We start from the raw sequence: 14,545 nt of genomic DNA, 5'->3' as shown, positions 1-14,545 counted from the left end.
CTTTTTCTAATTGTTTTCATCTCTAGCCACTCACGTGATCCACTTGGTCGCAGTCGAGGGCTCGCCACTACTTGCTATTGTTGTTAGCTGCTCCGAGGTAAATGAATCTTGCTTCATCCTACCACAGCTCGGAATGCAATTGAACAAATCGAAAGTTTCGTGATTCAGGGTCACAGATGTGTGTATATTGTACAGTGAACAAAAGAAAACAAGACGTGAAAACGCATATTTTTTAAAGCGTTTCATTTCAATGAGATGATCATCGAATCCAAGTGGTTTTTAAATGTAAAATGTTGCTTTGGTGCAATTTATTGCAAAGATGACTCCCTTTTTTGCTGTATTCTGGACAAAGTGCTCTATTGTGTTGTCAATTTTGTATTTTTTTTTTTGTAAAAAATTGCTCGAGTTCAAGTTTACAAAACTGGAAAAAGATGCCAATTGCCGGTATATAATACATATTTAATTCTGTGCATTTTGTGTGTTTTTTTATCTCTCTTAATATAGCTTGAATGTGAATCGTTTTTATCGGTATAGATTTTATTGGGCAGGGGTGGCGAACACGCGGCTCTAGAGCCTCATGCGGCTCTAGAGCCTCATGCGGCTCTTGGCCAATAAGAATGCGGCTCTTTGCCCCATCATATTTTCTAAATGCTGTGGCTCTTTGCCTCGTTTCATGTTTAGTTTCTCCCCCCCACCTCTTAAAACACACTTGAATCCATCAGCTAATAACAAATAATAAATAATATTTTGAAATTAATTTGGCAGATTTGTTTTTTTATGCTGCTCCGGACACAACTGACTGCCAATCGTGCATAAGTTACATCTAATGCGGGTCAGTGTGTGGTGTGGCTCTTTGACTCTCACGGTTAAAAATTTCGGCTCTTAGTGTCAAACTTGTTTGCCATCCCTGTTATAGGGTATCAGTAGAGAAAAAAAGGCCTAATTTTAGGATAAAAACGGATTAATTTAAAGTATTTCATTGGAAACAAGTATATGTTTTAAAACACAGTAAAAGGTCATCTGGTGTACCCCAGAGCTCATGCATAGGACCACTCGTTTTTCTTCTTCTGTGATTTGCATTTTTTTTTTTCAGCGAAACAAAATATTCTCTCTCACAAACTATTTGTCCCCCAACAGATGGTTCTTTGGAATAAAAGAATAGTCCTTTAGGATTAATTTCCCCTTTTTTTTCTCATTATTCTGATACCCTTCTTTCCTTGTATCGTACTGGAATATAAGACATTTTCGACCATATTATATTTGATTTTGACACACTTCTGTTCATCACTCCCACATATTGCCGGCGAAGAGATGACGTCTTTGAAAAGCTCCAAGCGGCTCATTCTAACCAATGAGTCATCTCACGTTTGAATAACACCCGAAAAAATGTGTTGTGATGTCTTTTTTGTGTGTCACTGGTGACGAATGTCACATTTGATCAATGATGATGCACAAAACTTGTCGTTCATTATTTTATAAGTGCACCCATTTCTTTTGAAAATATAGTGAATCGGAACACATATAAATACATTAAGGAAAAATCCATACATTTTTGGGGGACAGAAATAATGATGCATAGAACTTTAATGAAGCAGATTTTGTTTTGTTTTGCTGCAAAAAAATAAATAGACACACAAAAGCATATTTCTAGTACCTGTAACTATATGGTTGAATAAACATCTTTTTTTTTTCTTATTGTTTAATCATTTCACAATGAGTTGGCTATTAGCAACATTAGCTTGAATGAAGCTAACCTTTAAAAATAACAATGTAAGTGGTTTGCATTTATATAGTGCTTTTCAAGTCACTGAAGACCTTCCAAAGCGCTTTAATAACAAATGTCCCCCACTAGTCAAACATAGCATTTTGATATGATTTGTCTGAGAAGTACAAATTCCACAGCAAAATCTATTTTATTTTACCGGTCTCTAGGCGGCCATATTGTGGTGTCGTTTTCAGTGGAGACACAAAATGGCCGCCCCCTGTGATGGATAAAAACAGGCACTGTACTGTCAATTTATCATTTTATCTCATGCTGCGCGAATATAATGATCAAAATGCTGTGTTTTCAGTAGTAGTAGAACATTAAACAAATTCTATAAAACAGATTAATTAAATAGCAATAAAATAGTTACTTTCATGGAACATTCATTGTCATGCTAACTTTTGGCATCAAAAATTGCCGTTTACAACCCATTGAACAGAAAATATTTGATCCTAAAATGCGTGGAAACACAAATTAACCGATACAAATAGTAATAATGAACACATAAAAACGATTCTAATGAAAAAGAAACCATCTTGGGTCATTGTTTCTATGTACGTGACCGCAAAACACTGCCCCTGGTGCCTAATATAGGCTCCAAAAGTCGAGGTTTAACAACACTTTAAACAAATACTGTATATGGTCATTCCTATAACGTGGATTAACACAAATACACAAAAGTAGTTCAAAATAAATATCTAAATACATGGGAAAAAAACACTGGATACGTGTTACATTGTTTTGTATGTACGTGACTAAAACACTGCCTCTGGTGTCTAACATGGGCACCAAAAATCACAGTTTTAAACCCTTTAAACTAGAAATATGTGATCTAAAATATGTATCAAGTACACAAATAATAATAGTAATGGGAATGAAATCAATCTGAAAATAAATGGAAAAACGGGGAAAACGTGTTACATCGTTTGGTTGTAAAACACTGCATTCTAGTGTTTAACGTAGGTACTAAAAATGTAGTTTAAAACCCTTAAAACAAGAATATGTAGCAACACAAATACACAAATGATAATAGCATTGATAGAATCATCTTAAACGAAAAAAAAACTTGGCATATGTGTTTCATCGTTTTTTTTGTATGAGACTGTAAATTGTAGGCACTATATGCAGCAGTTTAATGCTTTATATATATATATTTTTCAGTATTTCTCTCTTAAACACCAAAATAATATTTTATAAAGCATTTCGAGTAACAAGCGTAGTCGCGGAATGAGTTCGACACATATCTCAAGGCACGAAAGTAGCGAAAAATCCACATATAACTGACACACGGGATCACAAGACAGTTTTTCCACATGGTTTGCATTTTTAACTAAGTCTTTTTTTTTTTTTTTTTTTTTTTTAAGCATCGCATCCAGTGTAATTATTAATCATAGCGCGTCACAACTGCATGTACCGTATTTTCCGGACTATACATTTCATTTTTTCATGGTTTACTCTTTTGAACATCTTGTGTGGGAAATTATTATCTCATCATTATCATGCAGTACTGTCATCCCTTGCTACTCCACACTCCCTATTTTGCAGCCTTTTTTGCATCGTGGGTAAAAAAAAAAGGATTCCATTATCTTCTTATATTTTCTCGAGCTATAGTCTTTCTGTCCACCAAAAAGTGAACCTTATTTGTGCAGCCGCAATGCATTATCTCTGATCGCATATTGCTGCGAGCTAGGAATGGCAGAAGGCACTTTTGGCAAGTTTGTTTACTCATGTTTTGCAGTTTTGTCCACAAAAACGTGAACTGCATTCGTGCGGCCGCGATCTATTATCCCAGATTACAAATTGCTGCAAGTGGCTACCGGCAGAGCAGATTTTCTTGCCACTCTGTAACCCAATATAGGAACTGCACTAGTGCGGCTGTGATCTATTATTGACGATCATGAATTGCTGCAACTCGGGACCGGCGGAAGTCACTTTTGTCGGGCTTGGCGTCTCCTTTTTGTTGTTATGTCCACCAAAGTGTAAACTTCACCAGTGCTGCCGCTATACATTATCCCCTATCACGAATTGCTGTGAGTCGCCACCAGGAGAGTGTCCTTTTGTCGGGCCTGGCAGCTCTTTTTTTTGCTGTTTTTCAATGCCCAAAATAAACTTCGCTTGTGTAGCTGTGATCCATTATCCTCAATCCCATTTTCCAAGCAGTGACCGACCGGTAATACGCTTTTTTTCCTTTTCAAGTCGCAAAAGCTTGCCATTGTGGCCCGCCGAAAATGAAATTCACTGTTTTGGCCATGATCCATTATCCCCAGTCAACTATTACTGTGAGTAGGGGCCAGCAGAGCGCATGTTAAAAATAGAGCAGATTCTCTCATATCACGGGGGGATTCTGGTTACCCATTAACATCCAACAACGAGAGATTACAGTAAGTATTTTCACATCAAGAGTGCTTTAGGCCTGTGCTGGTAATTTCAACATTGATCACAAAAAACAAATTAGAAGGGTCTAATGTGACAATCACCTTCCAAGAGGTGGGAGTTATTTTATCAAAAATAATAACCCCAAAAATGTGACTTATACTCCAGTGTGACTTGTTTTTTTTCTTTCTCTATTATGCATTTCATTTCATTTTTTCATATAGTCCGGAAAATATAGTAAAGAAAATTCTAGAATCTTAGTGTTCAAATGCAGTGTGTTTATTTTCTCCTTGTTTTTTAGCTTAACAGTACAAAGCACAGCGCAATAATGAAGTCATCCGGTAGTCATATCCGCTATTGAGCAACTGAAGGTCAACATTGTCGCACTTGGCGAGAATTTGGCGTCGGGACTCCGAATATTTTCACAGCTTCTCAAACTGGGGGCCGAAGAACTGCTGGGGGATCTGGAATGCAATTTTTATTATATATATATATATTTATTTAGTTTTTACTCAGAATTGTTTATTCGAAAAATGCCCTTTTTATTTAAATTATTTTTTTGGTCAGATTTCTAGGCATTGGATAGGGAAAAAATATTGAAATAACATAAACAAGTTTAGTAAAATAAAAAAAAAATCAGAAAAATAAGCCATATTTACTGTTTATTATTTTAATTTTCATTCTTGATTCTATATTTTACATCTTTTTTGTGTTGAAAATATTCAAAAAGATAATAACAGTGGAATATTTCTATCAGTGCTTTTATTGTGAAAAACCCAGTTTGGCCCGACTTGGCCCCCAAGTAGATTGAGCTCAAGATCCTTGAACTAAAGGGAGGAGCTTTAGCGCCACCTTTAAGCATAATTAGTTGTGGATTTTTGCTGCTTTTATTTCAGAACGTTTTAAATGTCAAAAAATAGCGTTTCTATTTGAATTTAATCCCTTTTTAAGGCAATTTGAAAATTCCGATCCCGGACAAGTTTTACAAACATTTTTGAAAGTCCAATCCTAACAACTGACTTCATAAATGTCAGAATCCGGCTTGTTGTGGATCTCTGAACACGGCCGACATGCAGGACAGGAGTCCACGTCCGGGCAGGTTCTGCACCTGGGTCTTTTAAAACTCAACACCAAAGCCCCTCCACCCAAAACCTGCAAGCAGGACCCCAACCATCCAAAATAGAGCGACCCAGCCGGTCTCAAACTGAGCTGAGGAAACCTGGTGCTGTTTAAGTCCTGTTTGGTGTCCCCCGTCCCCAGCCGGTGCAGGTTGTGGGTGTAGACCCCCAGAGCGCTTATGCTAAGCAGCCCCCCTACCACCACCAGGAGCCCACCGGTAGCCGCCACCCCCCTCAACGGAAGGTCGGTCCAGCAGCGCACCCCCACGCAAGCTAGCAAAATCCCAGTCCCGCACAGGAACAGGGACGTCAGGACCAAACCCTGCACCAGGCGGAGCCGGCGGTCCCTCTGGTAGGGCCCCGCCACCGGCCAACATTGCTTCAGCTCCAAGCGCTCCAGTTGGAGGCAGCTTTCCCACAAACCGTCCGAGCGCACCAGGAGAAGACTGTCCGGGGACCCCGACCGCGCCCCGGGGCCGTGGTTTTTCACCACTGTCCGGAGGAGGACAGAACCGGGCCTGGCCAGGTCCAGGCGAGTGTGGCCCTCCCGCCACTGGGGAGTGATAGCGGCTGTGAAGAGGAGCACCAGACCCAAAGGGGCGAAGACGATGCCCATCACCATGGAGGCTGGAGTCTGCATGCCCCCGGTTATGTTTTTGGACGCTCAGGTGGAATTCCAAAGAACCATCTGGCGGGGGAAAATAATTTGTTAGAGAGGAGATCTTGTTTCGCAAAAAATATATATTATTTTTTTGTTAATGCAAATCACAGAAGAAGAAAAGACGAGTGGTCCTATGCATGAGCTCTGGGGTACACCAGATTACCTTTTTAGTAACTAGAAATAATAAAAGGTTGAAATAAAATGGTCTTTAACGTAATAATACAGGTATATTTTTAATATATCTTTATAACAATATAATATCATATATTTTTAAAAAGTAGTTAAGTCAAGTCATGTTTATTTGTGACGCCCTTAATCACAAAGAGTCTCAAAGGGCTGCACAGACCACAGATTATTGCAAAGCATTATTACACCCTCCCTTGATCTAAAATCTACAAGGATTAAGATTATATACTTTATGCCATTTAAATGTTCCTCATTTTAGCCCAACTATATTGATCACAAATAAATAATCAGAAAATATTAATTAGACAAATCAGCAGATCATTTTACTTATTTAATTTATATTGTATATTTAATGTATCATGGATTATTTATTGTATTTTCACATGATTTTAATAAAATAAATATATCTCATTTTTTACTTCTTTTAATTAAAACAAAGATCTTCCTGTGACATAGTTTTGGTCATTTAAAGTATTATTTTTTAAATTTTAGCCTTACTATATTTTTAGCTAAAACAATAATACAGTAATTGCATTACGAATTGTATGGTGAACAGAAAATTATTTAGCTAAATTTTTTAACCTTTTTTTATTTGTATTTTTTTATGTTGTATTATATCTTCTTGGATGTATTTTTTATATTTCATTTTAAATATTCGATTTCATGTCTTTAAGTATTTTTCTTATTTTAGGCACACTATATTTTCATTTAATTTCTTCACATATTTTTCAAATATTAGGATACTATACTTCTGAGTTTTTGGTTACGCTGATTTTTATTTATATTTATTTATTTATATTAATTTCATATCGTAATACTTTTTTATTTATATGTTTAAAATTAGTTTTAATCTTGCTATAGTTAAAACAATTCTTAGGAAAACATATTGTTAATTTAAGCCTGACTAAGCAATCTCTGCCATATAACTTTCACAGGTTTTACATTGTTTTACCCTCAAAAGATGTTAAAATGACGTAAAATAAGAAAAAAAAGTGCCTAAAATAAGGCAAGATGGTGCAAAACGTTAATTTGTAACTGGCATTTCTAAGAATAAAATGAAAAGCTTTATTTGAGAATCACTGTTAGCAAATAACATTGTCCTTGTGAGGGGATGGGGGGGTCGTTCCAATGAAAGATGAAAGTGAGTCAGGTAGTGCTCGACTGTTGCTAGGAAACAATCGTCTCGTCGCTAACATGCACCTTTTATTATTTCATTTTTTTCCTTTGTGATGACAAAAGCTTATTAAGCTTCTTTCTATTCAGCCGCCCGGGAGCTTTATTTGCGTTCGGGGGCATTACACATGTCCCGCTTTCGATGCGGCGCCTAATTAGCTAAAAATGAAAATAGTAAAACTAAACGAGACAAGGGATGCGCGATAAGGTTTTTTTTCTTACTGATATTTGATGAAATCCGAATGGCAAACACGCCTTGGCTTAAAAATCATATTATTCTTTTTTTACTGAGTGCTATTATTAAATTAAATTAGTAACTATAGTAAATAAAAAAAGCTAAATCGGGTAAACAAGAGATTTTCTAGACTATAAGGCACGCTTGATTAAAAGACGCAATTTTATTTTAAACTAACAATTTTATCTAGGGACAGGAACGGAGACAGGACCCACTTGCGTTACGTTTCTCTCCGTTTTATTAGAAGAAAGGAAAGGGTTGCACCCACGATCCGGTGATCGCTGGGCGCAGGAAGCAGGTCGCTCTGGACGCGGAAGTTGGACTTCTGTGGCGAGCGATGGAAACTATGGTGTCGGAAACGGAAAAAACGGGTCAGTAGCCGGGACAGGAGAGCAAAAACGTGTTCAGGGTCGGAAACGAGTCGTAAGCCAGGAGAGGAGAGTTGACGTGGTCAGGATCAAAAACAGGCTCCCTGTCCCTATTTAAACTCACTCCTTTCTGTCACCTGTTGTCAGTCCATCTGCGAACCTCACTTAACACTAGGCAAGCCTTTCTCAACCCTGACTCCTACCTGTTTTTTGCTCCTGTTTGTCCCCCGGCTTCGACCCGTTTTTGATACTAACCCCGTCTACTCTCCCGTCCCGGCTTTCGACTTCTTTTTGTCCCCGACCACATCTACTCTCCTTTCCTGGCTTATGACTCGCCTAGGACCCCGACCACGTTTTTGCTCTCCCGTCCCAGCTACTGACCTGTTTTCCACTCCCAACACCGCCATCGCTCGCCACGGAAGATCCGCTTCTTCTTTCAGAGCGACCTGCTTCCCGCACCTAGCGAACACCGGATCGTGGGCGCAGCCCTTCCTCTTTCCTTTAAAAAAACTTGTGCGAAACGTAACGCAATTGGGTCCTGTTTCCGTTCTGGTCCTGACATAATCTGGAAACTACGATATTAACCGAACTGTAAAGCAAACTTAATTGAAAGGTGCACTTTTGAGTTTCTAGCAACTTTTTAGATTTTTAAGACGTACCTTTAGTCTGGGAAATAGGATGTTTTTGCAGACTGTGAAGCGCACTGGATTAAAATGTCACGGTCGCCTTGGTGACCAGTCTGCCCCGCCCTCTGGGCAACAGCTGAAGCAGTTCCACTAATTGTGTCTGCTATTTAAGGCTGCATTGTGGGTTCTGCGGTTGCTGGTTCATTACTCTTATACACAATCCCGGTCTGTTATGCTTGTCTTGTTTTAGTCTGTTATGCCTTGTCATGTTTTAGTCTGTTATGCCTTGTCATGTTTTAGTCTGTTATGCCTTGTCATGTTTTAGTCTGTTATGCCATGTCCTGTGGAGTTCGTGCCGGAGGAACTCTGTATTGTTCTGTTTTGCCCCGGAGTATTGGGCGACTTTTATTTTATTAAATAAAACTTATGGATCGTCAACGCATTTGAGTTCTCCCTTCATGCCTCCTGTCTCCGTTCTGGTCCGGTCACCTTCCACGCTACCACGCCTCGTGACATAAAAGGCGAATATTGGAATTTCTGGCAGTTTTTTTAGTTATTTTTTAGACCTGCCTTACAATCTGGAGAATACGATATTTATGATATAAAGCGCACTTAATTAAAAGGTGCTCCTATGAGTTCCTGGAAAGTTTTCTGTTCTTAAGACACGCCTTGTAGTCTGGAAATTACGGCATTAAAATGCGTAAATTCGATTTTCTGCCATTTTTTGGTTTTATAGTCTGGAAAGTATGTTTTTCCAGATTACAAAGCACACTTTGGAATTTCTGCTAAAATTCAGTAGGTTGGAATTGTTGTTTTAATGTTAAATGTGGAAATGAAAAAGTACCTTTCATCACCTTGGCAAATTCCAAAAATGGCGTGAAAATCTATTATTTGCACAACTGATAAAACTGTTCTATAATTTTCCAGACAGTTTATCTTGATTTTTCTAAGATCTATTTTTAAGATATTTCCCGGTAGGTTCGAATTTTTAGCATGAGTCATTATGGGCGAGCTCTCCAGTGTCTCGCGCACATTACGGAAGTCAGAGAGGAGAGATGACCAAGTTGTTCTACTACTTCTATGGGGTGGGTGGGGTGGATCCCTTAACCACGCGGGTTGTCGGGGCGCCATTCCCTGTGGTGTGTCTTGGGCAAGTACAGCTTGAGGATCATAAATGCTTAGAATTTTTACTTATGACAGGAGAGCTCTCCACATTACAAAGAAGTAGAGAGAACACCAGACCAAGTTTTGCCATCAGTTTTATAGAAAATCATTCTTTGCTGATGAAGGCCAAGCTCTCCAGTGCCTCAAGCCCATTATGAAGTAGTAGAGGAGATACAACCAAATTGTGCTACTACTTCTTTATAAATAAATACAAATGTATTAAGCACAGAGTATGAACATTGAGTATGAACTGTAGACATGAAGTGTAGCAGACCCTCAAGAGACCCCATAAAAAAAATATTTAAGATGGATGCGGACACAGGCGAAGAGAGACCGGGTAAAGAGACAATCGAAAGTCTCCTGCAGTAGCATTTCACTGCGGCCTTGGAGGGAGTCAAGCAAAGACTGGTGGGCCTGCTATGTTAAAAATATTGGCGAGAAGCCAAATTAATAAAGCACTCACTCAACAACATTACAACCCAATCACGCTGATAAGAAGCTTGAGTTTATCTTTAGCCCAAAGTGTGCTGAAAGGCATCGATATGGCATGGACGGAGGTGACTTGTTATCAATATGGAGCCATCTTTGTTTTGTCTCCACCCATATTATGTGATCACTTAGATAAAAGGTCGAGAGGATTTCTTCTTCCGAGGGGATCGTGAAAGAAAATAATGAAGAAGCAATGAGCTAACGAGAGGTTTTTGGCGTCGCTAGCGCCGTCTCTCCCGACCTAGCTTTCCCTGACTCGTCGCCATTAGCCTTGCTCGTTTTTAGATTTGCATTTTACGGAGAGCGGAATTCTTAAAATGCCGTCGGCGCTAAGCTAACGAGATGTTTACGACATCGCTAGCGACATCTCTTCCGACCTAGCTTTCTGTGTTGCGTCGCGGTAAGCCTCCTGTGCCTTCTCATTGTTAGCTTTGCATATTTTGTCTTTGACACAACAAAAGTCGGACAAAAATAGCAAACAAAAGACGACAAAGCTGAGCTTTTGTTTACAGTCACTTCAAACAATGACAAATAAAATGACAGGAATGCTTAAGTTGGACGCTAGCCAACTCAAAGTTTTTACAAGAAACTTGAGCAGTTGACGAGACAGGAAATATTTCTGGGTCGACCTTTTTTTAATTAACGGATCAAGTGATTTACTGTATGAAGAATTTGAGGTGGGGTAGTTGGGTTTGTTTTACGATATAACGGTAAATGATCCGAATGTTCCTAGCAGGCTCCATATGAATATTTTGTAACCATTTTATTGCTGTACCGACAGGGAATTTGTTAAGTCGATAACATATGTTTCAATGAGGGTATTTTCCTTATAAAGCATCCAAAAAAATAGGATTTTTTTCAGCTCACTATTTTGGGGATATTTGTTTTTCTATTTTTTCTATTTATTCTATTTTTATAGTACAATATTTTTTTCAGTAATCTCCTTTTTTCCAATTGTAAAATTGTCATGATTACTGATGCGAGTCACCTGTGCCCGCTCCTTTGGCTGCCTCGGGCTCTGATTGGCTCCCTGTCACTGTTTAAACCCCTGTCTTTCTGTCACCTGTTGTCAGTCCGTCTGCGAACCTCAGTTTACGCTTGGCAAGCTTTTCGACCCTGACCCACCCCTGTTTTGGATCCCGTCTGTTTCCCGGCTTCGACCCGTTTTCTGATCTCGACCACGTTTTTTGCTCTCCTGTCTTGGCTACTGACCTGTTTTTCCGCTCCCGACACCGCCATCGCCCGCCACGGAAGTCCCACTTCCGCGTTCAGAGCAACCTGATCCCCGCGACCAGCGATCACTGGATCGTGTGTGCAATCTTTTCCCTTCTTCCCAATTAAACTGAGACAAATGTACGCAAGTGGGTCCTGTCTCTGTTCACGTTTTTCCACTGACATTTGTCTTTTATTGTTGTATTTTATCACAATTTTGAATATTGTTTGACTGTATATTGTATTCGTCTGTTTCACATTGGATCCCTTAATCATTTGGTTGAAAGAGGCACCATTTCCTGTGGTGTGTCTTTGGCAAGTACAGCCTGGTGGCGCCTATACCTCTCCTGGCCAACAAACATTTTAAATGATATTTCCCTAATCAGATTTTGTTCCCGTTTAGTTTTTCTAGTAAAATATTTTTTTTTTACCTCCCTCATATTTATTTTAGTTTATTTTATCCCGTTTTATATTTCATATTTCTTATCATTATTAGAATTTTGAAAAATATTTTCCTTATTTATCAACACATTTTTATCCTGTTTCTTGTGAAACAAAAAACATTTCAAATATTTTCCTCATTAAATTGTACTTTCTTTTATTTTTCTAGTAAAATAAATCTGATTTAATTCTCTTTTTTTTATGTTATTATATGTCATATTATATATTTATTCGCATATATGTAACATGAAAAAAATATAAAATTTTGTTTCATAATCATATTTCCTCTTATTTTCTAATAAAAAGAAACAATTATTTTTTCATATAATGTGTTTTCTTATTTTACAAAGTTTTTTAAATTACTTTGTAATCAAACAAATAAAATGGACAAACTTAAAAAATAATTCTGGTTTAAAGTTAAATAATACAATCAGGAAGATAAGAAAAAATATTGTAAAAAAGATTTTTATATCTCAAAAAATAAAAAAATGAAATAGACAAATAAATTAAAAGAAAACATTTGAAATTATGAAATACAGGAATAAAAAATAAAAAATAATAATAATTGTAAAATGACATAAATCAAATAAAATAAATAACACTAAAAAAATAAATAAATGCATATCTATACAAATAATTAAAAGGTGAAAAATTAATTTTGAAGTTAAATACGCTCAAGCAGTTTGAAAGATAAGAAAAATGGTGAAAATTAGATAAATTAAAATTAAAGGATATTTCAAAAAATAAATAGACAGAAAAATGTTGAAGTTAAATCATGCAGTTGGTGTGATAAAACAAAAATATTTCAAAATAAGTTACATTTAAGTAAAATCATAGAAAAAATTTGAAAACTTTTCGGAAGATAAATAATACAGTTGCAAGGATAAGAAAAATATTGCAAAATAAGACAAATTTAAATGAAAAAAATATAAATAAGAATAAAAAAAATAAAATAAAAATTTGAAGTTAAAGGATACAGTTGGGAAAATGAGAAACACATACTGTAATTGTGAAACCCAATCAATTTTAGTTAGAAAAACAAAAATGACGTGATAGAAAGAATGACATGATGAAAATAATGTATATGGATTTTCATAACATAATATAATTGTATTTTTTAAATAATAACTTAAGCTTTTAATATATATTTATTAAATAATTTATTATAGCTATTCCAGATGGTAACCAAAACTATTGTAATTAAGAATACAATAAAAACAACTCTGCAATCCTACATAAACTAATGACAAATCAAAGCTAAATAATTATATCAAGAATGTAACTACTGTCTTATAACAAACACGCACACAAACGAGACCCAAAATCAACGAGACGAAGCCGACCCGAGAGAATAAAACGTTCATTAAAGCCTGCTACCGATGCTAAAATCAAATAAATAAATCCAAACTAAAGATGGAGGCTCCTGCTGTAGAGGAGGGTGTAAATGCGGGAGGCTATTTTTAAGGCAAAGCTTTCTACCTTTAACATGTGATCTCACACACACAGATATGAGAGAGGTACTTGCCATTGAGAACGCTTGTCCGCTAGCATCTTTTGGTCCTTCCTCTTCCTCTTCCTGATTCCGTTTGCGTCCGTCCTCACGTCCTTCCTTTGCCGTCTGCTTCCCTCTCTCACCTTCTGCTCGCTGTTGCTGTGTCTTTGTGTGTGTCTTTGTGAGTCTTTGTGTGTATCGAGTCGTCTGACAGTGTAAGCAAATGGGGGGATTGGGATTTTCTCTCCCATGCAGTGATGGGATGAAACAGAGAATAGAATAGAACTTTATGACAAATTGTTACAAAATGGGTTGAACATATTGTGACAACGAAATTGGACGTGGCACTCCAGTATCACATTTTACTGAGAGAATTAAAAAAAAACCCATCTTGAACATACATTTATCTCAAACATGCAGTGTTCTCGTTTTCCCGCGTCCCTGCGTCCTAGACGCATCATTTTTGCTGGGGACGCATTGTGTAAAATCAACGTGCGTCCCCGGGACGCAACCTTTTTGCCACAAAATTGTCATTATTACCCGATTACTTTTTTTTTAAACAAAGATTTACCACACTCCAAACTTTTCGTCAGGCAGATCCGCCATTGATGTTTTGGTCTCGCGGTTTGAGTTTTCGTCTGCACGCGGACCTCGGCCAACGAGATCTTGTTGTGTAGTGAAAGGAAGTCCGTCTTTTTTTAGAGAACCGGCTTTTTTGGCTCAACTCGTTAAAAAGAGCCGGCTCTCAAACGGCTCACTTGCTTTGATGATTGATATTACGAATTATGTTGTATAAAGAAGTTCAGAAAAGAAGGAAGTATAAAAGCAGAAAATAAAAGACAGGTTTGTAGTTATCCCTTTAATTGGTATATTACCAACAATAGTTTGATGCAGAAATGAATTAATAATGTGATGATTAAAACTGAATGAATATATAGATTTATATCATATATTTGTCGCCGATTTACGATTTCAACCTCGATAACACTAAATTTTGGGGACCCATAGATCTCTGTTGGGACCCATAGATTTTTGAGCATGCGAGTCCCCGGGACCCATCACTTTTCACAGGTAAAATGAACACTGAACATATGTGTCAAACTCACGGCCCGTGGGCCGAACGTGGCCAGACACATAGCTTTATGTGGCCCGCGAGAGCTTGAAATGTCCAAACTGCTAAAAACAAACGGGTGCTTTTAAATTATTAATATAGGTCACTGAGTATGTTGTCACCATAATGTG

General features: G+C 37.4%; 1 protein-coding gene across 1 annotated transcript; it reads right to left on the bottom strand.

Annotated features, from left to right (window-relative positions):
• Positions 1 to 1,566: 1,566 nt before the first annotated feature.
• Positions 1,567 to 13,445, bottom strand: cldn23l (claudin 23-like). Its single transcript, XM_088354882.1, has 2 exons — positions 13,337 to 13,445; positions 1,567 to 5,944 (listed from the first exon to the last, which is right to left on the bottom strand). The coding sequence occupies exon 2, from the start codon at positions 5,894 to 5,896 to the stop codon at positions 5,147 to 5,149; it is 750 nt and encodes a 249-aa protein (XP_088211008.1). The 5' UTR covers positions 5,897 to 5,944; positions 13,337 to 13,445; the 3' UTR covers positions 1,567 to 5,146.
• Positions 13,446 to 14,545: the final 1,100 nt, after the last annotated feature.

Source organism: Urocampus carinirostris, chromosome 15 (genome assembly GCF_059441175.1).
Source record: "Urocampus carinirostris isolate Australia breed hairy pipefish chromosome 15, RoL_Ucar_1.0, whole genome shotgun sequence".
NCBI classification, from domain to species: domain Eukaryota; kingdom Metazoa; phylum Chordata; class Actinopteri; order Syngnathiformes; family Syngnathidae; genus Urocampus; species Urocampus carinirostris.
The sequence above is the reverse complement of the archived record's forward strand: the minus strand, read 5'-3'. Positions and strand labels throughout refer to the sequence as shown.